Raw genomic sequence first — 25,856 nt, 5'->3', positions numbered from 1 at the left:
ACGTGAGCTATGACTTCATAATTATCATTAAAACATTCTACAGGTGGAGGCGCACCTATGGTGAAAATTTCCGGTCAATCGGACCAACGGTTGCAGAGAAAATCATATTTATTCTGTGCGGACAAACAAACAAACAGACCAACAAACGGACTCAAATGCAATACCTCTCTCCTCTGGAGAGGGTAATGAATGAGACTGGGAATTCACACTGACCATCATTAATCCCTTTCTAGTGTAACTACCCAAATCCGGAAGCACTGCTCACCTTATTTGTTCCTCTTTTTTTTCCTGCCTGTGAAAACAACTTCCACATCCTTTTAAGTCTCATTCTTCCCTCCAGGTCTTCAAGACAGTTGCTCACCACCACATCAGATCACACCAAATCTAAAACCATGATCTTTTCTACCCTCGTTAAGCCACCCCAATCCCTCATCCTTCCAATTTTCCAGTTTTCCCTCTTGGAGTTTCATTCTGTATTCATCTCATCCATGCGTCCTTTTCTGCCCCAATTCCTTCCCACACCCTTTGTTTTCTCCAAGTCTGCGCTACCTTTTTTTTTTTTTTTTTTTTTTTTTTGTATACAAGATCGAGGCTCGTGAAAGAGCGAACATTAATCACACAGAAAGACAAACCGACACATAAAACATATAACATCGGGAGCGGTAGACAAGATGGGGAGAGAGGGGGAAGGACACAAACACAACATTTGAGAGCAGGGACCGAGAGACATGGAGACATCGAGAGATCTGAGAGAGGGCGAGGGCTTTGGGGGGGGGGGGGGGGGCATGGGAAGGGGGCGGTGGGAGAGGTATAAAACATATGGACACTGCCAGGACTTCCAGGAAAGAAGTTGGAATTTCAAACAAGGTGGATCTGGGGTGAATTAGTGGGGGTAGAAAAGATCAAGGTTTTGGATGGGGGAAGATAAGAGATGGTGGTGAACAGCTGTTTTAAAGACCTGGAGGGAGGAGTGGGATTGAAGGGAGTGAGGGAGTTTGTTCCAGAGGCGGGAGAAAAGAGGAATGAAAGAGTGAAGGTGAGCAGAGAGCCGAGATTTCGGCAGTTTAACCATCAGAGGGTTGCTGGCAGATCTTGTGCGACCTGTAGGAATATTTGGGGGACAGAGCACAGAGAGAGCTGGGGGAGCAAGGCCGGAGAGGAGTCGGTAGAAGACAGAAAGACCACCTACCTGCCTGCGGTGAGTGAGTGAAAGGCCCTCAGAGATAGCTTCATCGCGGGAGATGAAGCCTTAATCTTAGCTGTTGGTGCTTCCCCTCTCTTCCCTGATCCTTTCACATCTCTACTGTTCATTTTGTGTCCTGTTTTTGTCTGTTATATCCAGATCCGTTCAGTGTACTCGCTCTTCCACGAGCCACGACTATGTATACAGAAAAAAAAGCAAAGATTGCCTGGCTGGGGAGAGGGGTGTGGGGGTGGAGAGGTACCGTACCTCAGAGATTTATATTGGGACAATTATTAGTAATAATCTAAATCAATAATTTTTAAAGTGAGTTCAAGGGCATCTTTATAAATTTGCAGATGACACAAAGCTTGGAGGCAAGGCGGAGAGCAGAGAGGGGAGATCAGATTCAGGAAAGTCTACATACTTTTAAGAGATTGGGGAAAAGAATAGCAGGTGTAGTTTAACATAAAGAAATGTAAGGTGCTGGAGATGGGTAAGAATAATGAAAATATGGATTACATGATACAAGTGGAAGTGTTGGAGCATGTCACGCAGGGAAAGAATCTGGGCTGGTACTAGACACAGTGGGTTAGCAGACAGCACAGTGCCAGACAGCTACAGCTTAAACTAACTTGGTTTTAGGATTTATTTGTAGGGGGGTAAATTATATATCAAAAGGGATCGTGCTAATACTGTATCGGAATTTAGAGAGGCCTCATCTAGGATATAATTACCTCCACTAGCGAAGGTGGGCAGAGGTTATGTTTTCACCCCTGTCTGTCTGTTTGTTTGTCTGTGAACATAATATCTCAAAAAGTTGTGGACGGATTTGGGCAAAACTTGGTAGACAGGTTTGGTGTGTGACAAAAACCAATTGGTTCAATTTTGGTGAAGATGCGGATCTGGATCCAAATACGAGAATTTTTTTTAACCTTTAAAGTAATTCTTCACTATTGAAAGATGGGACCAAACACGATATATAGCACTATATCTCAAAATGTTGTGGATGGGTTCTTATATAAACAAACCTTGGTGGATGAGTTGGGGAGGTGATAAGAACAAGCTGATTCAATTTGGTTCAGATCCAGATCCGGCCTATCAGTGGGATGCAAAATGTAAACTGTTGAGCCTGGCGGAGTTATGTGCTCTTCCGAGTGCCATTTTGGTTCTGCTTTGTCACAGCCTACACGACTCCCCTTTGCTTGATGCAGTCTCTATTTCTATTTATTATTTATTGCCCCTGCCCAATGCATTACATTTCCTAATATAAAGCTGTATTTCCAAATATTTCCCTATGAGAGTTTTTAGGCAATCCTGAATGCGATCACCCCCACCTTGTTCACCTGCCTGCCTGCTTTCTCTCCTCACCACTGCCTGCTTGTCTTGGGAAGGAGTGGTGTACAATAATTGATTGATTAATTGCATGAATAAAAAATAAAAATAATAATCGTGAAAACAATGAATTTCTTAATCAATTGGGTAAAGCATACCTAAACCACCAGTATTTTATCCAAATCTGTAACTTTCGGAATATTAATTAAATGATTGATTAATCGAAAAAATAAACAAATAATCGATTAATCAATAAATAATTAATCGATGGATTCATCAATAAATCAAAAATATCCGTTATAGCCATATCACTTGGTCACTGTCATGTCCAAGTAAGAGTTTCACAGATCAAAAGGTGACTTTGAAATATTGCCCAGAGGAGAAAGAAAACAAGAAGTTAATAAATCGATAATAATAAAGTAATGAATCAATTAGTTGATGAATCAAAAAATAAAAATATCGTTTTTGCAAAAACACGTGCACACTCTTGTGCCCAAATTTCAGCTTCCTAGCTCAAACGATGGCTGAGATATCGCCCGGACAAAAAAACAAGAAAACGGAGTGAAAACTGAGTATGTACTCCCTTCGTCATTGCCAGGCCTGACGAAGACGTCATGGAGCACCTGGAGATGGATTACGAAAGGAGCGGTGTACAATATTTGTTCATGGTTGAAGATAAAGCATATTAACTGTGTTACATTAATGATTACACCTTCCCTTTGATGGTCGTTAAGCTGAGGACCCATCTTGCTGGCATTAATTGGTGGACCTGAAATAACCCATATGTAGTTATATCACCGGTACCCTGACCAAATTATAAATCCATGCCACCTTGTGCCGAACGTCAGGCCAGGCAAGCAGATTCATAAAGCCTCGAGCCGAGTCTACATGCTTTATGAGCCACCAAAACCATCTTAATGGGACTTGATGTAAGCAGGAGAAACACTGCATTTTGAATCATCCTGTTAAAAAACATTTTTTACAATCACAATTGTTTTTTTTCTCTTGCCAATTATTTCCCGAAATTTTTACATTTCTGGTGCTTTCTGATGATGATGAGTATACTGTCTCAGAACAGTCTAACCGTGACAGTCATTGCTGTTGAACACACTATATGAATATACACGCACCATACTATTTCTTTCAAGCTTAGCCTCTTCTTTTTTTTCTTTTTCTTTTTTGTTTGCATTGTTTGAAACTGAGCTCCACTCACCTTCATGTTAAGCTGTCGGGATAACATGTCACATCCTGTGATTAATCTTATTCGATCTGTGATTTGGGCAGATAAATATCCGTCCAGTAATACAGCAGACATAACATCAATGTAAGGTTAGCATAACGTGGCAGACCATGAAGGCCAAAAGGGCAGAGTTAGACTAAACATCGATAGATGGGTTGTCCCACAAATAAAAGGTCAAAACAGCCAAGCAAACAAAGCCAGTGATTCAATGCACTGCGTGTGAGGCACCAATTTGATAGTTCATATCAATGCCGAGAATTGAAAGCAGACGAGACAACTCAATGGCAAGTGCACCTCTTCTGCACCGTCAGGTCAGACTCCTTTTGGATTATTGCAACTAAAAAGTAAAAAAGTGTTGCTTGGGCACACCTGCCACTCCATCGTCTTGAACCTGTCCATCCTCGAGCAGTTGAATAATGGGCACGATGCAGGCACCAATGCAGGCTGGAAAGATCATTTGTGGTGGTTGCAGAGCAAAGTGGGTGGGAGTGTGCTCCACTCCGTGCTCTTCTTCTATGGGAGGAATGACAGTTTACACCTGGTAACCAATGTGGAATTGTGTGTACTTAAACTTTGTTTTTGTGTGTGTATCTACACTCGAAGTTCGGGATTATGTGTATTTACACTAAGGACTAAATGTGGATGGAGATGGCTGAAATGAGGATGTTTTGTTTCGGTAGATATTGTTTTATGTGACCTTCTTCCATTTTTAGGCCATCATGCTTTCTTGGCGCAGCAATAGATCAAATTCACGCAGTATAGTTTTGGCCTTTCAAATTATTCATTTCAAACTTTTTTAAAGAGGTTGTTTACTAATTTTCTTGCTCAGCAATTATTGAGGGCATTGCTAAACAACTAGAAAGCAGGCCAGAGTAAATAGGTACTGCAAATTTACCTTCCCCCCTCTCTACTCTGAAGTACCATCATCACTTGGTTTTGGTTTAGGGACCATCTATGACCACAGTGGGGAATGTAAGAGATGTCGTTTTTACCCCATACCTTTCTGGGAGCAATCTACCCTGACTGAAGTATCCGGAAAAGGAATACCCAGGTGTCTGGTTTAAAACCTCAGCTGTGGAATGCAAACTCCACCCAACGGATGTTGGTGGTGCATTTTAAAGTGCTCTAATCAGCCAGAAAGTGCATTTTCAATTTTCATAGGCCTGTGCAAAACCAACGACTGCACTTCACCAGCTTTTCATCTCTTGGCAAAAAACATTAGTATCATTCAGTGTTGTGCCAGATGAACCTACATAGTCCTTTCACTTAAAGACATGCAGCCATTATTCGTCCGAGGGTGGCATTGTACTGTGGCTGGTCAGCAAATCGCGTTACCCAAGTTTCTGATTCGTGGGCTCCTCTGGTAATTCCATGAACTTCCATCAGAACAACTGCTTCAGAAGGGCGAAACTAACTGGTCTCAGTTAATAACGTTTTCATAGCTGAGAATTTCACCTGGACAGGTTGCTACTCCATTGCAGGCCAAATGACCTTTGAGTCATGGTAAAATTTTACACTTTGGCAGAAGTACTAGCACACACTGACTTACTTTGTTGAAAAGGTACGATGAGACCTTCAACATTCAGAAGTGACTACTAGCCGATGGGATAGCCAGCTTAGCAACCATATTGATATATTGATAAAAAAATATATTCTTATCCTGTACTTTAATACCAAGTTGGGTAATTATCATGCAATTTCGTGGAGGTAATCAGGGCATCTTAACCATTACGAACACTGACATTGCTGGTGTCAAGTTGACGAAAAAATGTTGAAGCTGTGTGTGCATGATACCATTTACAAAAGGATTTGACATGAAATGGCAGGTGTATTTGCCAATTATAATCATAACGATAGTTCTTCTTCTGAGTGGACTGCCATTGCCAATAAGGTAAACATGTACCACGCGTCACGGTGCACATCTGAATTCCCGTTTCTACCAGTACACACTCCAAAATCTTGCTCATTTTGAGGTGCAACATCTACGAACCCGTCGGAGACGGGTACCCTGCCAGTCATGTCCATATTTGTTTTGCATCACCTGAAAACCAAAGGAGCAACAAGTTTCATTTGCAAAAGAGGTATAACTTATCTCGCCGAGGGATTTGGAAAGAATGTCTAAATCATTCTGCTAGCGGCTGGCCGCATCCTAGGAATCGTGCCCCGACCGAAAGTTCACACTGAGCAGGGATTAGAGATAAGCCATTATTGACAAAGGTTTGAGTTCATGTAAATCCGAGCTTTTGTCTGTGGAGCAAATTTTGTCGTGGACAAAGGAAGCATAACTCTCTTTGAATGCAAACTTCAACTAGATGGTATTCATAGAATACTTACCCTGCACAGTCAACTTGTTGCGAGGCAACTCTTCTGTTTTTGAACATTTTTTTTCTTTGATTCAATATGGCTGCCAGACCACGTGAGCGATGAAATCATAAATGTATATTCTTGAACATAATTGTTGCATAAATCACGTTCAATACATTTCAAACTGATCAGACTAAGCGTTGACCCTGTCAAATTATGACGTCATAATTATGGCACCAATGACGTCATCGTTAACGACACCTATTCCCCATATGGAGTTCTTTACAATGAGCAATGTTTCAATTTTTTCCATGCAGCGGTTTTGGAGATATAGAGGTGCAACATTTTTCGGTTTTTCCAAGATGGCGCCTGTAACACATGACCTATGAAGTCATGATTATCAATAAAATATTCGAAAAGAGGAGGCGCTCCTATGGCGAAAATTTCGTGTCCAACAGACCAACAGTTGCTCAAATTTTTTTCATAATGATCGGATGTATAAGTGTTGTATTTGTCGAATTATGACGTCATAACGAAGGCACCGATGACATCATCATTAACATATCTTATTCCCAATGGGGAGTAGTTGACAATGAGCCAGGTCTCAATTTTTTCCATGGAGTGGTTTCAGAGATATAGAGGTGCGAAGTTTTTCCAAGATGGCGCCTGTACCACATGATCGATGACGTGATAATAATCATTACGATATTCCACAGGAGGAGGCGCTCCTATGGTGAAAATTTCCTGTCAATCGGACCAACGGTTGCCGAGAAAAGGAATTTTTAAAATGCAGACACGCACGGCACATGACACACGGCACACGTACGTAACTGAATGCTTAACCCCACTTGTCGCTTCGCGAGCGCAGGGTAATGAAGGGAACTGAAGTTAGTAAATCTAAATATGGCCTAATCTAATCTTTACAAGAGATCTCTCATTACAGAAAGGCCTTTTGTTCAAATAGCGATTTAGTAACATCATTTCCAGTACATTCTCTATGACAAAATATAAAGTGATTATGAAGTAGCATAATCATAATATGAAGTAGCATAATAAGTAGGGGAAAGAACAGGTGAAGAAGGGCTGTTCATTTGTGATCATATAATCCAGTGATGTGACAATTTGTAATAGAGTTAGGATAGGGACCAGCATCATACCTTCTACACTGAAAGTAGACCGGACGGACCACACAGAGCTGCGGCGGAGCGAGCAGTTTCTGTGAGAGTTGCTGGAAGCACAGGATGGACTTAAAGAAAGGCGTCGTGAAGCCATATTGCCTCCTTCCTCTGCAGAAAAAAAAACAAAAAAAACACTCCTCTCACATATTCACCTCTTTTTTTAATTCCCTTACATCATTTCCATGTTTAAACGATGATGCCACTCATTTTGAATACCAACAACTGCAATCTTGCATTTTCTATTCATTCTGAAATATAATGCCTGTGTGTGCTTCAAATAATGGACACCATTTTTATTGAGGTGTGTTAACTGTCTTGTGAAGCAAGAAAGAGAAGGCAAGGTTCTGGGTGTTAACCCATAGTTGGGGGAAAAGGTGTGTTAAAACGCTATTGTTAACAAATGCACTGATGTGTTAACAATCTGCTACCATAGAAATAAAATGTAGGGAGAGTACCTGTTTAAAATTTGTTGTTTTTGTGGTTCAAATGCTAATTAATTGGAAAATAAATGTTATTATACTCAATTTAATACTGGAAACTAAAAACCCATGGTCTTTTCTACCCCCCATTCACAAATTAAACCCAACCCTCTTAATTGCAGGTTAACATGTTTCCTGCAAGCTTTCATCTCCTGTGTTACTCCTGTTTATTATTTCCCTTTATGATTGTGTTTAACTGCTGTCCTGCTGCCCCACTCCCATTCCATTGCCTTTTTACCTTCCGTCACCTCGCTCTCCCATGAGCCTCCATTCTTGGACCAGCCTGTGCAGCTAAGTCATCCCACTTTACATTCCTTGGATCCATGCTTGCTTTCATAAAATCAAATGATGAAAGTCTGAAAATAAATATTACTACCCTGTCCCCTGCGCAGCAGGAGACGGTTTTGCAATCACTGCTGTCCAGGACATAACGTTTTATGATTTGTGCGATTGTCATCAAATTTTCAACAAAGTTTCATCTTACTATAATTCACCAAATGTCTGTGTCTGTTCCCAGGTACCGTAGAAACGGCTGAACCGATCGCAACGAAATTTTGGGTGGGTAATCCTGCGACCCCCCCCCCCCCCCCCCGGAGTAAAATAGGCCATATTGTTTTCCTTTTTGTTTCAAATTTTTCCAATCTTAAATTTTCAAGTTTTTCCAAACACGATGGAATAATAATTACCGATATGAACAGTGATGTGGCTTTTATTGAAATTCTACAAATACTGTTTAGATTTTTATGATTTGCGTGTGATATGATTTAACGGATGTATATATGAATCGTTTAAAATAAAAAAAGCCTTCAGTTTCTGATATTTTGCCTTTTCATTTGGGCCTCCCAATTGAAGCCCCGCCCGTAGGGTAGGTACCGTTGCTACTTATGATAATATGGAGAAGTTAAATTCATAATTTTGTCAAAAGGTCAAATGTTAACGTCACATAAAATCGTCAATTTTTCATCCGATTGACTTGAAATTTGAACAGCGTTTGCCTATTTGATCACTGAAGCCTATTGCTTTTGAGGTCAAAAGGTCATGGTCGCCTAAAATTGTCAATTTTTTTGTATTTATTTTAGCTGTTTTCTTCATGTTTAACATATGGAAGAATTCCGACAACAAAGCGGACACAGACGGGCTTTGCATTTTCAGATACTTTCTAGTCTACATATGACTTTCCTCTGCTTTTTTTTTTCCCCCACAAAAGCTCTTGCATTCGGACAACAAATACAAATATTGCTTAAACTTCACCACCCAAGCCACTAGCTCCTGTAAGCACCAGGTTGTAACTAGCCCAAACCTTCAGAACAAAGTGCAGCTTGGAATTTGGTCCTCATCATTAATATCACACTGACAGAAACTTAAATCAATTGTAAACTGTTGTATGTTGAACAAGAGAGGATATTATTTCATGTTGTTTCCAATAAATGTAAGAAGCAATGTCAAGATGGATAATGCATAATTAAAACATACGTGAAAGTGCAAAAACATTATTAAAAACCTTTCTTGAATTTAACACAATCTACGGCCATTGGATCTAGCCGACATAATAAAATATAAAATCAGCAGATGGCCCTTTAATCATACTAAAATACGCCATTTGGTGTCTGTCTGTCTGATGAATTTTTGACCCCAATACATTCTGTTGTTTATCCAATCTCAACCAAACTTGACAGGATGACGAAGTGTGACACAATGAAGGTTATAGCGCATTCATTTGCCCCCCTCCCCAAGGGGGTTTTCTCCCCCGAGCGGGTTTTCCCCAGCATTGCCATCAATGGGGTTGCGTATTGAGGTGTATATCCATATTAAGTTAGCTTTATCGTGGCGTTTTTTCCAAGGCCGCTTCGGATAACAAAACTAACGATAATAGCATAATATTAATGTTATTACAAAACAATATTTATACCAATAATATCCCACCTCCCCAAGGAGTTTTTCCTCCTTCAACAAACATCGAGTCAACGTTTATAAATAGTTTATCATGGCATTTTCGTGGGAGCAACGGCCCAAAGGCCTAAAGCAGAAGTAAAAATATTATAAACCACAAACACACATGATTAGCTTTTTAAACAGTCACTAATGCTGTTTATAACACCAAATAAAGAAATTTGGAGGAATCCCGACATCTGTGAGGTAAGTTTTACTTACAGAACTGAGCGAAGATCTACTGTTCTCTATATACCCCACAAGGGGTGGGTTAATTGCATGACCCCTCCTGGCACTAACATGGCGTTTTTCATGGCAGCCTTTTGAAACCCGCTCCTGCTGTTTAGCACGAAACTGAAAGGGAGGAAGCCCGGGTTGTGCTCATTTGCCAAGCAGCTAGCTAGCACTTGCCAAGCCAGCTGTTCCTTAATGGTTTTGAATTGAGTGCTTGCTCGAATGCTTAAACCACTTGGCGATCTCTCCACAAGAAACTTGGTAAATGAACATACACCCAATGTTCTTGAGACCCGACCATAGATCGACTGTAATCTATAAACCCCAAAGAGGAATGACTCTTCCTGCCGCTCCCATAGTGTGTGGGTGTACTAATTAAATTAGAAGGCCAATTCCATGTTTGCATTCCTGTTCAAAGAAAATGCTGTCATTGGTGTTGTTGCTTTATCTATGATCTCAATGGGATATATCTGATGCATTTCCCATCACTTTTTGATAAAAACAAGAACGATAGTTTAACAACATTGCAGCCGGGCTTTGATCTGCTGGATGGAGGATCTGCTGCCCCCCGTCATGTGACCAGATCCACACCTCTGATTGGTGGACGTTTGTGAAGGACATACATACACCCGCCGGACAGACAGTTAGACAAACAAACGGTGTTCCAGACAGCATTGCCCTACGGGCTACGTTGTGAAAGTATGGCTGCAGAACCACGTGACTGATGACGTCATCAATTTTCTTTTTCACGAACAATTTATCCCGAGATCACACTCAATAAATTTCATACTGATCGGATCAAGCGTTCGATTTATGACGTCATGATGAGGGCACCTTATGACACCATCATTAACATATGTTATTCCCCATGGGGAGTACTTTACATTGAGCTACATTTCAATTTTTTCCATGGAGTGGTTTCAGAGATAGAGAGGTGCCAAGTTTTTCGGTTTTTCAAAGATGGTGCCCATACCACGTGACGTCATAATTATCTTTAAAACATGCTGCAGGAGGAAGCGTCCTTGCGCAGTCAGATCAACGGTTGCAGAAAATACGAATTTTAAAGGGAGTATAAATATATATAACCACCTTTAGAGGCCATTTTTGAGGGAGGGAATTTTAAAGGGAGTAAACCCGCAAAATGCCGTCAGAAGGGACATACATACATACACCGGACAGACAGACAAACGCTGTTCCAGATGGCATTGCTCCATGGGCTACGCCATAAAAATGGGGGATTATTGTAATCGGCTTCGTCTGTCTGTTTGTTTGTCTGTCCGTCCGTGACACTATGTCCTAAAGAGTTGGGCAGAAAATAGCCAAACTTGGTAGTGATGATACCCACATGGCACGAAGGGGCGAGAGCAGTATCATTTTTGTCCCTGCCCTGTCAATAGATCAAATACCGAAAAATGCAATTATAGACACATTTCAAAACATTTTTTAATGAAACTTTGTATATGCAATCAACATTGGGGGACGCATGAAATATGTAACGATTTGTTTTGATTTGACTCCTGGTTCAAGCCCCAGGGTGTTGGGACTTGGGGTCACAGGAGTTAAAATAGGGGAAAAAAGTTTAAGACAAAATTTGATATTGGGTCATTCCTGATAGAACTTTCTGCCACCTCTCACTTTTGCTTTAGGTGGGAAGTATGGCGATTTGCGATGGCGTGCCATCGACTTCGCTCTGGTTATTAATTTTTCCCATAGTAAAAATAAATTCCGAGTATAGCATTCAAATGTACATGTTGTTAACGTTCAAATTTGAATCACACACTCACCCTCCTCCTCTTGCTCAGCAGGACCAGCGACAGCAGCAGCTGAGGGTTCAAATCCAGCCTTCTGTGTGATCGGCACAGCACTAATTATGCTGGCCTCACGTCCCAGTCTCAGTTTTCTTTCCTCTTGTTGCATGTTCTTGAGAATGTGTTCCACTCGTTGGTGAGAGCGTGAGACAGCCTTTGCTGAGAATGATTTCTGTGAATGATATTAACAAAACATTTGACTTTGCTTTTTTCAACTGAGGTGGGTTGCTAAGATGGATAGGATACTGCATACAATTTTAACCAAATACAAAAGAGGGGTCATTCAGCGGTCAAGGAATGGGCAATTGTTGGAAACCAACAGTCCCATTTTATTCAATATAACCATTAATGTATGCTTTTTCCTTAATCTGACAGTCTGTGATTCCATAAGATAGCTACATCATACATCATTTTATCATCACATTTTCATGAAAAAAGGAGGCAACTCCAAGGATATATATATATATTGTTACAGACGCGGTTTTAGATGTTAGTTTACCGAGCGGTTTGGTATTACCGCGTCCGCACAGTTTACCCGATTCCACTCGAACGTTGACTAAGTCGCGCTATGCTAAATCAATGAAGGAAAGGACACAACGGCTGGGATAAATGCAACGACACAAGGGGTACAGTTCTCAAGACCTCCGGAGGAGGATATAATATTGGTGATGCAGAAACGGGTAGATTACACGGTAAGAGGTAAAGCACAGAAAGATGGGCACTTAGACACAGTCTTATCTTATCCCCGACAGACCACAGACAAACGGGACAAGACTGACTTACACGAGGATTGATGGCAGGGAAGGACAGGCAGTCGATAGCTCAAGGTGCACCTTGGCTCAGGGACAGGATACAGCTCGGTCCAGTCCAGAGATGCGGGGAGGTATCGCAGCGCTCCGTTGGTGGCGTCTCTCTTCTCTCCAAGCTGGGGCGCATCTGACGTCACCTCCCCCTTTCTGCGCATGCTCAGCGGGGAGTGACACGCCCTCGGCTCGTTAGCTCCGCCCCAGATGGAATCGGTCCGCCGCTCCTATTGGGTGCGGGGGGGTTACCGGGCTCCGCCCTTGACGAGGAGCTGACAGCGAGCCCCTGCGTGGTAACCCCGTCGGAGCACATGTTCAATGGCGGCTAACCAAGCCGGAGTGAGGACGCGCACTCCCCGCGCCGCCGCCGCGCCGCCGCCGCTGTTGTTGTTGTTGGTGTTGTTGTTCCATGAGGAAGAGATGCAGGGAGGTATTGGGAGGTCCTAAACTTACTAATGGTGCCATACAATCACATTCTGGTGCAACGAAGAGTCAGAATTAATGGAAACGAGTCCTTAACTGACATAGACTAAGAATAACTAGCAAGATGTCCGAAAGTTGTCTACGTGAGATGCGGTGAACCTGGGCACGACATTTAAGGGGGGAAATAGGGGAAGGTCGGTTCTACAGAGTGTTGTTTACAGAAAATGGGACTAGGGAATGGGGGATTGGGGATAGTTGGGAAGTATTGGGGAAATAGGGGAATATTTACCAGCGGATATGGATGGAGGCCAAATCCCATATACGCAACATTGCACCCTTCTCTACCTCGGGGCGTCCCGACCCGATAAATTTTTACCTACTTTAGTGTGGCACTCAGATGTAGTTCCCTCTACTATTAACTCAACCCTGAGTGCGACAGTTTTACAGATGTTCACAAATGAGTAAATATGTCCCCCTGCGACGTTGCACCCTTCTCCTCACAGAAACACACCCACAGGCTAACCGAATTGCGGAAAGAATCCTCAAACTAAACATACAGCCGGTAGGGAGCATTATTTACACAAGACTACGCTGATATTTACACTACGATCCAGGACCTGTTTTTGGAGGAACACATGCAGATGTTATGCATAGAGAGCGCACGCATGCCAGCATCGATACACCAACCCACGAGTGCCCTGTGGCCTTACGGCCTTTAATAATGTGCAGAGCACCCCATCCAAGCACCAAAAGCACCACCCTTATTCATACAGTCAGCACCATCCGGTGCACCAATAAAGTGTTCAATAATCACCGGTGGTGTCGCAGCCGGCCGATGTTCTGCCGCTGGTCTTGCCTTGGAGCCCACTTGGTGTTCTGGCTTCCCTAGAAATAAAGAAAGGCGCCAACCGCGTCCATTTCTAATTTGTGGCCATCAGGGGGCCAACTATAAGTGGTTCACCTCTATGGCATAGGTGCCACGTTGACCCAGAGGTCCATCAACGGGTGGTGCTTGCCCGCAAAAGACTGCGGTCCATGGTGGGCGGCCACAAAAATTGCGGTCCATATGGTGTATCGATCCCGGCAGCAAGCAGCGAAAGTGCAGGCCCACAACTGCAGAGCCAGCACCTCTCTCTCCTCTCTCTCTGCCCCAAAGCCAGATCCTCGGAGGTGGGAGACAAAAATAGAGCAAGTGAGTAAGGTGGTAAGGGCGCAAAAGTGCACGCAATGTAAGGTAATGCACACTGGGGGCACATGGGAACCAGGTGAGACAGGTACGTTCCTACCGTACGCCCCCCCCCCCCCCCACCAGGTAACCTACATTGCCCCTCCCTTACCCCTTACTGTATCCACAAAACACAACACTACCCATAAACATCTACTTTACAAATCAACAAACGTCCCTACTGTCTTCCCCGTTCCTCCCATAAACCAAATTCGTCTTCTCTCCCTCCTAATCAATCAAATTTGCCATTTCCAACTCTCATCAAAATTTGCCATCTCCAACTCAACATCAAAATTTGCCATCACCAATTCATCATCAGTCCCTCCTAAGGAGGGAGAGATGGAATCACCCCAATGTCTCATCCACGTCGTGATGCGTCTCACAAATCCACACAGCAATTCTCATTTCCTGCACACAGAACAAAGAAAACACAGGTGTGGAGTCATCATCATCACCTCAGGTAAATGGCTGCGTATGGTGCGACAGGTTCATCAATCCTAACTATTTCCTAAATGACTTTAACAACTTTACATTACCCGGGGTCTTTCCCTGCCAATCCATTGGCCAACTTACACTATGGGTTCTAAAAACCAATTCCCATTGACCAAACTGTGGTGCTTCTCAATTTGGGGTCTCACTCCCCCGATTCATCTCCCGGTGCCCTCGCACAATTTCTGGGCTGTGACGTGTAGCTCTCCCAGCAGGTCTACCCACCTGCACACCTCCACCACTGTAGTTGCCACCCGAGCTTACCTGCTCCTCACCCTAACCTAACTAACTGGGGAAGGCCCTCTCGCACTCTCACCCCCTCAGTGCCCTCTCTGGCACGGGCTGCCCGATCCACACCCGGGATCCTCAGGCACCCACTGACACTAACGGCTCCCAGAGCCCACCTGCGGCCTCACCTGGCCGACATCCTCACAGTGGTGGAGTGCCCAAACCAACTACACACACTAACAGGCTACACGCCCAGCCATTTCCACAACACTAATGCACCCATCCACAATACCATTCTGCATCCGCACCACAAATGCCAATATCCAACCACAATTTACCTATACCCTCTACCTAACACTTACACTACCCGCCCCGGGTACTCGTGAAAGGGGTCCACTCTTCCCCCATCCACACCTTCGCACCATGCACACCACTCCGTACCACTTACTCCAACTCTCTCCACAACACTCATTCCAATACTCCATGTATTCCACACACCTGTACTTGCACACCTGTGCTCTCACACCTGGTGCCACCTGCACCCTTCTCTCCCCAAGCGCATTCGCGCTGATCCACAACACTCACTACTCATACACTGCTCCACACACCTGTCCAGTTCTCACACAGCATCATCTCATCTAACTACTCCCCTCTGAAACTTGCGCTTCCCAGTCGTCCCTTTAAACTATGGCGCTCCCACGTCATTATCATCCACACTAAACTACCTGCGTCCCCACTACAGGTATCAGTCACTAACTAAACCTTAACGTTACCTAATGTCATCTTCGCTAGATCCCTACACACAATATCCTAACCCACCCGGGCTAGTTTCCACTGCCATACACCCCATAAGCTATTGCGCATTTGCCCCACATGGGAAGGGTGGCAGGGATGCCACCCTTACCCACTGTCATACGGCGCGAGTGGGACCTTGTGGGACCACCTCGTATGCGAGTCGTTGCCCGCCTGCCGGACCCCGTGCGTCGCCCCTTGCGGGGTCAGCGCGGGGCCGAACCGGCCGGGCCCCCACAGTACATTACCCCCAAGGGGCTCTCGTGCCTCCCCTGTCCCTCTAACAACTACCCCTGTTGGTGTCGATGCATGGGTCACACTTCCGCAACCCGCTACCCATTCCATACCACCACAACCTTGCTCACCCACACCTCGCACCTCTCGTTCCATACCCTCCGGTCCAGCCATACACCTCACTCTTGGCCTCTCACGAACATCCGGGTCTATCTCGACCCCCAAGCTTATTAAATCACCTGGCGCATCATACGCACGACCATATTGGTCACCACTTACACCGGGTCCTCTTTCTCTTCGCTTCTCCTCCATCACCTGCGAATCCCTCATCCGGTTAATGAGCACATCATCACGATCCGAACACAGACTTTGGACCAATTCTTTTACTTCCTCCTTTATCTCTTTCTTATCCTCTCTCCGTCGCTTCTTAATTTCGCTCACCCCTTCTTCCACTTCTTCTAATTTCTGCTTCACCTCCTTCATCTCCTCGTGCGCCCCTTTAAGTTCTTCCTCTAACTCCACTTTATTTTTTTCTATGTGCGCCCGCACCTCCCGCTCTTTAACCTCCATCACCTCTACCACCTTGTCCATTTTCCTCGTCAGGTCCTCATGTACCGTCTGACACTCTTTTTTAATTACCCCTACGTCCTTTTTCATCTCCTTCTGTGTCGATTTTAAACCCTCTATTACCGCTGTGTTCTTCTTTACCTGGTCCCCCAACTCCTTTTGTCCCACTGTCAGTTGTTCTACTCCCAGCGTCAACTCCTCTATACCACCTTGCAATTTTACAGTCCCCTTTCTCACCTCCTTCTCCATGCGCTGCTTACAGTGCCTCACCTCCTCGCGCACTCCTCCGACCTCCTCACCCACACCTCTTCTGATCTCTTCTCCCATCACTTGCATCTCCTGCCCAGATGCCACCCTCATCTGCTCCATTTCCTCCCTGTGAGCATCCAATTTAGTTTCTACCCCCATTCTGACCCCCTCTATCTGCTGCCCCATTTTTTAAACTTCCTTTCCGCTTGGTCCCTCATGTCCCTCAATTTGCCTTCCATACTGTTTTCTAACCCCTCTAACCCCTTTTGCATCCCTTCCATTTGATTCTCTTGAGCGGCCATTTTGTTTTCTACCCCCATTAACCCATTTTTCACCTCTTTTATCCCGTTGTCTAACCCCTCAAATTTGTCGTCTAACTTCCCAAATTTCTTGTCTAATCCCTTAAAATTATTGTCTAACCCCTCACCGGTACCCCTCGCTTCGTCCCTCATTACCCCCATTTGGCCCTCCAATCGCTCACCCTGAGCATCTATCCGGTTCCCCATTACCCCCATTTGCTCACTCTGAGCCCTCATTTGCTCACTCTGCAGGTTGAGGGACGTCTGCATTTGTACCATAAATTGCTCCATGAGGGCCTGCATTTGGGCCATCCCTCCCACTTGTGCAGCGGGTGCGGCCGCAGGAGCCATGTGCGAGGCGCCATTTTGCGAACCTGCCACCCTCACTGCTTCGCTCTCCTCTTGTCCCTCAATTTGGTCCTGGATCGAACCTGCCTCACTCTCCTCTACCGGAACCCAGCCGTCTTGATCTGCCATAGCGCGACTTTCAAAATTCGGGTTTTTATTTTTGTAAAACAAAATCAAATTTCGCCGTTAACAATTTCGAGCGCGTGAAGCGCGCTACGGGACCGATCTCACTCCTCGACACCAATTGTTACTTAATAACACAATTGGTGTTCCAAAATTTGGGCCTAACAAATTTAGTCCCAGGTCCGAATCCAACTCCTGACAACCAATTGTTACAGACGCGGTTTTAGATGTTAGTTTACCGAGCGGTTTGGTATTACCGCGTCCGCACAGTTTACCCGATTCCACTCGAACGTTGACTAAGTCGCGCTATGCTAAATCAATGAAGGAAAGGACACAACGGCTGGGATAAATGCAACGACACAAGGGGTACAGTTCTCATGACCTCCGGAGGAGGATATAATATTGGTGATGCAGAAACGGGTAGATTACACGGTAAGAGGTAAAGCACAGAAAGATGGGCACTTAGACACAGTCTTATCTTATCCCCGACAGACCACAGACAAACGGGACAAGACTGACTTACACGGGGATTGATGGCAGGGAAGGACAGGCAGTCGATAGCTCAAGGTGCACCTTGGCTCAGGGACAAGATACAGCTCGGTCCAGTCCAGAGATGCGGGGAGGTATCGCAGCGCTCCGTTGGTGGCGTCTCTCTTCTCTCCAAGCTGGGGCGCATCTGACGTCACCTCCCCCTTTCTGCGCATGCTCAGCGGGGAGTGACACGCCCTCGGCTCGTTAGCTCCGCCCCAGATGGAATCGGTCCGCCGCTCCTATTGGGTGCGGGGGGGTTACCGGGCTCCGCCCTTGACGAGGAGCTGACAGCGAGCCCCTGCGTGGTAACCCCGTCGGAGCACATGTTCAATGGCGGCTAACCAAGCCGGAGTGAGGACGCGCACTCCCCGCGCCGCCGCCGTGCCGCCGCCGTTGTTGTTGTTGGTGTTGTTGTTCCATGAGGAAGAGATGCGGGGAGGTATTGGGAGGTCCTAAACTTACTAATGGTGCCATACAATCACATTCTGGTGCAACGAAGAGTCAGAATTAATGGAAACGAGTCCTTAACTGACATAGACTAAGAATAACTAGCAAGATGTCCGAAAGTTGTCTACGTGAGATGCGGTGAACCTGGGCACGACATTTAAGGGGGGAAATAGGGGAAGGTCGGTTCTACAGAGTGTTGTTTACAGAAAATGAGACTAGGGAATGGGGGATTGGGGATAGTTGGGAAGTATTGGGGAAATAGGGGAATATTTACCAGCGGATATGGATGGAGGCCAAATCCCATATCCGCAACAATATATAAATTCATTTTTTAATCCTTTGATGCATTCGTGGGTCTTTTTTGTCTGGCATGATTTTGTTTTGTAATAACTTTGTTATAAAACGTTTTTACCCATGATCTTTCAGATTTCCTTCAAATAAAGACCAATGCATATATACAACACAACAACAACAGGCATTTTAAGGCCATTTTTCCTGCTAGAGCGTGGGTTAGCCTTGCGGGCCCCATGACAATCTTCTCCATTTTGCCCTATTTTCTGCATCTCCCCTTGTTAACCCCCTTGCCCGCATTTCTTCTTCCACCACCTTTAGCCAAGTCTTTGTCAGTCTCCCCTGTCCACTACTTCCTTCTACATTCATTTCCATCACTCTTCTCAACCAGTCACTTTCATCCTTCCTCAACACATGACCAAAACATCTCAACCTGTTCCTCTTCACAGCATCCATCACAGGCTCTATTCCCATCATCTTTCGCAACTCATCATTTGTCTTCCCCTCTCTCAGCCATACTCCACACATCCACCGAACCATTCGCATTTCCACCCTTTCCAGCCTTCGTTGCTGCTCTACGTTCATTACACATGTCTTGCTCCCATAAATCATGCCACTTCTCACACATGCAGCACACACATTTCCCTTCAGCTTCCACGACACTCCCCTCCTCGTCAGCACGCCACTCAGTTCCCGAAACTTCTTCCATGCACATCTCACTCTAGCAACCGTCGCCGAGTCTGATCCACCTTCTCCATTCAACATGTCTCCTAGGTAGCAAAATGTTATCACACCTTCCAGCTTCACGCCGTCTCCAAGATCCAACTCAACATTTCCTCCAGCTGCAGCTCCCTCTGTGCACACCTTACACTTGGATATAGCTGCCACACTGGTTAATGACCCTCTCACACCACTACATTTTTGATGAACCCACTCAGTGCACATTGTACATTGAATCGAGTTCACTGCGACACCCTTCCTGCACACAGCACACGGCCACTTCCCAGTTCTTTCCACCTCAACACATGCTTTACCACTGGCCATCACCTTCGTCTTTCCGATATTCACCTTCAGACCTTTTGCCTCCATACATTCCTTCCACTTGTTCATCTTCTCCTTCAGTCCATCCATACTCTCCCCAATCAACACCAGATCATCTGCATACAACAACTCCCACGGTAAACCCTCCTTTACATTGCTTCCACTTGTTCATATTCTCCTTCAGTCCATCGCAATCAACAACTCCCACGGTAAACCCTCCTTTACGTTCCGAGCCAGCACCTCCATCACAGCTACAAATATTAGTGGACTTAGTACCGACCCCTGATGCACTCCCACATTCACCTCAAACTCACCACTGTTCCCGTCCTTCATCCTTACAGCTGTGTACACCCTCTCGTACATTGCCATCACTACTCTGATCAACCATTCCTCCACTCCTAACTTCCTCAATGCCCATGTCACTACTTTGCATGGAACCCTATCGAATGCTTTCTCCAGATCAACAGACCTAAGAAACAACTTCTTCCTCTTCTCCATGTACTTCTCCATGAACTGCCTCACAATAAAAAGCACGTCTGTCGTTCCTCTTCCTGGCATAAATCCAAACTGCATTTCGTCGATCTTCACTTTCTTCCTTATCCTCCTCTCCAACACCCTTTTCAATACCTTCATTCCATGCTCCAATAACTTTATCGCTCGGTACGAGCCACACTCCAGAGGGTCACCTTTCCCCTTGTATAGAGGGACGAGGGTACTCAGTTCCCAATACACTGGAATGCGGCCTTCTTTCACCACCAGATTGCAGATCTCTGTCATTCTCTTCACACCCCAAATTCCCGCTGCCTTCAACATATCTCATCATTTGTCAAGGCTGAATCGTTTTTCAAGGCTGAATTTCAAGGTTTTTCAAATCGTTTTTCAATGAGTTTTCAAGGCCGAATCGTGTTCACATCCAGGATTAATAAACAAACTCCATTTCACGTGTGCATGGACATGCAATTCACAGATGTGAAATAAATAAAAAAACAGACGGGAAATTGCCGAGAGATATTTTTCCGTTCTTATTTTATAAGCTATGTGCACGTACACTTTAAAGAAGTTTATTTGAAACGTTTAATTTTTAAAATGTCATTTTGCACGCTGTAACGAAAAGAGTAACATTGGTTTTCGTGGGATAGAAAGGTGTAATGTAATGTTCTTATACACCGCCCAAAATACATTTTTCTCCAGTAACTTCTCCATTTGAGCTGTATTCTTTATATCGTCGGAATGTTTCATTCTTCAGATGTAATCACAATAAAAAGTTGCAATTAGGTACTTTGCAGGTGGGTAGTAGAGCGGAGCATCGTTTACGTGCCGCCACTCGAGTTTGTAAATGCTATCTCCAAAATGAATAAAACAATGAGGGAACAGAACGAAACTTTCAATGAACGTTAACCCAGACGGTTGCTCATGCTAAGCAACAAAGACATTGGAAGGTAATGTGTGATCAGCAAACATATAATTATAAAAGAGCAGCTGCAATGAATCCGGATGAAGTATTGGAAAGTTCAATTACCTCTAATATTTGCCGTACCTCCTTGATTGGAAAAACTGCCGGAGTGAGGGGGAGAGGTGACTGAGGGAGGGGGAAAGGAGACTGGGGGAGGGGGAGAGGAGACTGGGGGAGGGGGAGAGGAGACTGGGGGAGGGGGAGAGGAGACTGGGGGAGCGGGAGAGGAGACTGAGGGAGGGGGATACGACACTGGGGGAGGGGGAGAGGAGACTGAGGGAGGGGGAGAGGAGACTGGGGGAGCGGGAGAGGAGACTGGGGGAGCGGGAGAGGAGACTGGGGGAGCGGGAGAGGAGACTGGGGGAGCGGGAGAGGAGACTGGGGGAGGGGGAGAGACACCTCTCAAATAACCACCTGCATTCATGCTTCTAGCATGGTAACTAGGATGGCTTATGCACGTTTGTGTTATTGCAATGAACATCCTTTGATGGTTTATGGGACAAAGGCCTTTTTGTGAAACTCCATCTTAATGGCATTCCTCCTTCCCTCATTACCTGGGAATAAATCTTCTTTACAGGGTGCTCCATTTCTAGGTGTGTGGATAAGCATGCTCTCCAAAAGGTTCCTCATATCATTTCAGGAATCCCCACAGGGATCTGTAATTCCTATTGTTCAGTTCCTCCTCCTGATTACAGACATTATTTCTACCACTAAAAATCCCCTTCATTTCTTTGCGAATGACTTCATTCTCCATTCCTCTCAACTATAAATCAGTTTTCTTCTTCTCAGTCACTTCTTGCTTTATAAGTTTTGACTGCAAATTCCCTGAGCTCTGGCCTCAACCAAATTAAGAAAATAAAGTTAAAACCACCTTAACGTTTCCTTTAACAACACAAAGACCCACTCCGTTATCATTTGAATAACGTCAATGCCAATATTCCCTTTATTTTAATCAAGAACATATCTCTTATGCAGACATTTCCATGAGCAATTTGGGAGTTAAACTTTCGTCAGACCTCTCTCCGAGAGGTCCATATTAAAGCTATTACCAAAAAGGCCTCCCAGAAAGTGTGATTGGTTTTCTGGCACAAGTAGTATTTTGCATGTCAACAGCTTCTGGCCTGTTAAAGATTGCAAGTCTGACACATGATGGAATACTGTTCCCACACTTGGAGTGAGGTTCCCACATCTGTGCTCGTTGTTCTCGAACAAGGGCAATTTTAGGCTGCTCTGCATATGGGCAACCGCTCGTTCACCATCATACAGCAGTTTCCTCTGTAATTCATTCAAACAGCTTACCATAGCTGGTGCATGGCAAAATGATGCATGTTCATTACACTCACTTGTATTCACTGCCTACCTTTACTGTGTGTAAAAAAAAAAAAAAAAAACACCTTTAGAGGCCATTTTTCCCCACAAGCGGGGGTTGGCCTTTTTCGGGAACCGTGGTAGTTGTTGTTTTTCGGTCCCCTTTTTGAAGCAATGTTTTACGGCCGGATGCCCTTCCTGACGCCAACCCTTTTTGCCGCCTTTAACGACAAGCAGGGAATTACCAGTGAACTGGTACTCAATGGTACAATTGGTACAATGGTACAATGGTACAATGGTACTCAACTGGTACAACTCAACTCAACTAACCCTAACCCTAACCCTAACCCTAACCCTAACCCTAACCCATGAGATATACAGAACCATGGATAAAGGTGCATCTTCTTCTTTTCCTCACATTGCTAAATTCTGGAATCAACAGTCTCCTTCTGATTTTCAACTTATCCACAACCTTCAGCAGTTAAAACATGAATAAACAAGCTCTCGTCCTTCCCATCTACTTCGCTTCCCTTGGTACAAGCGGTAATTGTGATTGACCATGGGTTTCATCCTTACACAGTAACTCTATACTAAGAAATAAAAATGAATGCATAAACAAGTAAGCTATGATGACATTCAGAAAATATACTTCTCTAAATTATTCAAAATAAATTTGGGCATGAGGGTAATTGACTTAAAAAAATAATTAGTCCACTTTGCTTTCTTCAGTTCTTCAACAACTAATCCCATATTTTATGTTCATTCCAAAGCAATTTATTTAAACCTGAATCATATGATGAGACATGATGAGATAATCATTAGTAAATTAATAAACAAATATTTAATACAAGACCAAGATACAAGATTTAATACAAGATGTAATTTCTAATAATACAAGATTTTTAACACAAGATTTAATAATTTAATTTAATAACACAAGATTTTTTAAATAAAGAAATAGACCAGATACAAGAACAAATTCAGATTTATATTTTTATTATATTCTTCATTTTAGAGATTGTCACTAGATATGTCATTGAAAGAAATAACGAGAGCACAATATAAGAGTTGTTATGGTTAGGGTTAGCAAGTTATGGAATTCGAAAATATGACGTATCAGAAAACGCGTCAAAGTCGCCAATACTTGAAAGTGTGTCCACTAATTGCATCCATGCAAGGATAGACGTACCGACTGGTCTTCAGTGATGGCTTCTTGGACACTGTCAGGAGTTTGTGGAACCCACGGTGGGTCAAATACAGGAAGAGATGGTATCCCCAGGATGGGAGAGGGCAGTGTAAAGTTTATGCTCGGTGGTGGTACCTGCCAAAAGGTTGTGAAGTGAGTGATTTTCTTTCATCAATATATTTCCGATCGGCATTTCACGAGGCATGACAGAAGTCAACAATATATACAATACAGTCCAATAATATATATATATATATATATATATATATATATATATATATATATAGTCTAGTAGGAAGACTAGGTCCCCCTGCACCCCCCGGAGATATACTTCTAATCAGTGTTTCTAGATTGGAAAAAATGTGTAGAAAATGACTAGCTATGGCCCCAAGCTGAAAACATGTCCCACATACCATTTTTATGCAAATTACTGCTGCAAATTTTATGCAAAATTATGCAAATTTTATGCAAATTTTTGATGAGGAGTAGAGTTGAGGGGTCTTTGAGGGCTTCATCGAGGTGCTCTCGGTTGCAAGACTGGGTCATTCTGAGAAGCACAGCAGGGTCAGAGATCATGATGTTCTCCTCCTCAGTGAATCTCTCCATCAACAGCCTCTCCATTGCCTCACACACTGTTTTGAGGCAAAAGAGGGACTTTGCGTAGGCCTTTCCACTGAGAACACCTTTGAGAGATCCACTTGTTACTAGTTGTGCCTCAAAGAGAATCTCTGCATATCCAGAACCACGCATCTTGTGTCCAGTGAGCATCCCGATGTAGTTCATGGATGTGTGGAAGGGTCCAATCGTTACTACATGACTAGCAAATTCATTTGGCCAGCGCCAGATGATGGGAAGGGCTTTCATGCAGACACCCAGATCAAATGTATTCAGGACCCATCTCTGACCCACCTCAGCAGTTGCTGCCTCGGAACGCTTCAGTAGCTCACGAACAACTGCGTTGTCTGTGATCGGTTGGTGGATAGGCGTGCAGTAGTCGACTGTTGATTTGCTGGGTGGGGGAGAACCAGTTGCAGAGGTGAAACCCCCTAGCCCAGGCACAGGCTGCAGGCCACAGCTTCCGATGTATCTGATGAAGAGCCAGATGTAGTACTCTTGCATCGTAGTGGCATAGACTGTGTCATTCTCTGCTGGCGGTGTGAATGATGAGCCTTCAGGGAACTTCGGGCCAACGCGAGTAAAGTGCAAGGGTGGGAGAGTTTTTGGTGTGTCGACCTTCAGGCTACGCTGTTGTGACCTATTGATGGTAGGTAGCATTCGGTCCTTGCTGCTCTCGAACCCGGGCTTGACCTCCTGCACCATGATTCCTCCAGCACTGTTTACAATGTTGCTGCCGTGCACACTGGTAGTGGTTTTATTCAAGTTGTCCCACTCACAGTGGAATACAAGGTTGCCCTCTCCTGTCACAATTTGTGGTGTACGATAAGTTGAGACTTCATCCAGGACCTTGGCGAGAGCAGTTTCCAACTCCAAGGCGAAATCGTAGCTCTCAGAGTGTCCAAGCCTGTGTAGTATTGTGGTGAGCTGTTTGCTTCGGAACAGGTGCCTTACAGTCACACAGAGGAGAATGTGCTTTGGTAACTTCCATTTTCCATCTGACACTGCACGGCACAGATCTTGTCCAATGGAGAAGACCAGACGCTTCACCTTTTCTGTCTCGATGCCCTCCTTGCCAGTCATTAGCACGCTGAGAAAGCGGACAAGGTCTGGAGGTAGGATGTCTTCAGGATTGAGCTCCATGTCTTCAGCTGTTGGTGGCCATGGTTGGTCTTTACACTCTCTGAAAGCCTGTAGAATACCCTGGCGAAGTTGGAGGGCAACATTTTGGTTCTTGTTTGTGCTTCCGAGTGTGAATGCTCGTGCGAGAGCATTGGAAACTGTTATGTTTGAGCTGTGCACAAGCCAGAAAGAAATGACATCACATTTGTCATGATCAACCTTCGTGAAGTGGATATGCTCCTTGATTGGGTCATTCTGTAGGCGTTTCAGTAGTTTCTCTGACCGATAATTTGAGTTCTCATATCCATTCAGTTTCAGTTCCTCGACATAGAGCAAGCGCAAGGAAGAAAGCTGTAGAACTTTATTCTGCTGGATGACCTGGGTTTGAATGTGTT

At 44.4% G+C, this 25,856-nt stretch overlaps 1 protein-coding gene across 1 annotated transcript in view; it reads right to left on the bottom strand.

Annotated features, from left to right (window-relative positions):
- Window positions 1–25,856, bottom strand: part of UNC80 (unc-80 subunit of NALCN channel complex) — a 502,852-nt gene that overhangs the window by 198,754 nt on the left and 278,242 nt on the right. The window contains exons 35-38 of the mRNA XM_078779534.1: window positions 23,728–23,859; window positions 11,664–11,859; window positions 7,217–7,345; window positions 4,125–4,268 (exon numbers count right to left, since the gene is read on the bottom strand). Coding sequence (XP_078635660.1) covers window positions 4,125–4,268; window positions 7,217–7,345; window positions 11,664–11,859; window positions 23,728–23,859 — 601 coding nt within the window. The remainder of the gene's footprint in view (window positions 1–4,124; window positions 4,269–7,216; window positions 7,346–11,663; window positions 11,860–23,727; window positions 23,860–25,856) is intronic.

Source organism: Myxine glutinosa, chromosome 1 (assembly GCF_964187855.1).
Source record: "Myxine glutinosa chromosome 1, kmMyxGlut1.1, whole genome shotgun sequence".
NCBI classification, from domain to species: Eukaryota; Metazoa; Chordata; class Myxini; order Myxiniformes; family Myxinidae; genus Myxine; species Myxine glutinosa.
The sequence above is the reverse complement of the archived record's forward strand: the minus strand, read 5'-3'. Positions and strand labels throughout refer to the sequence as shown.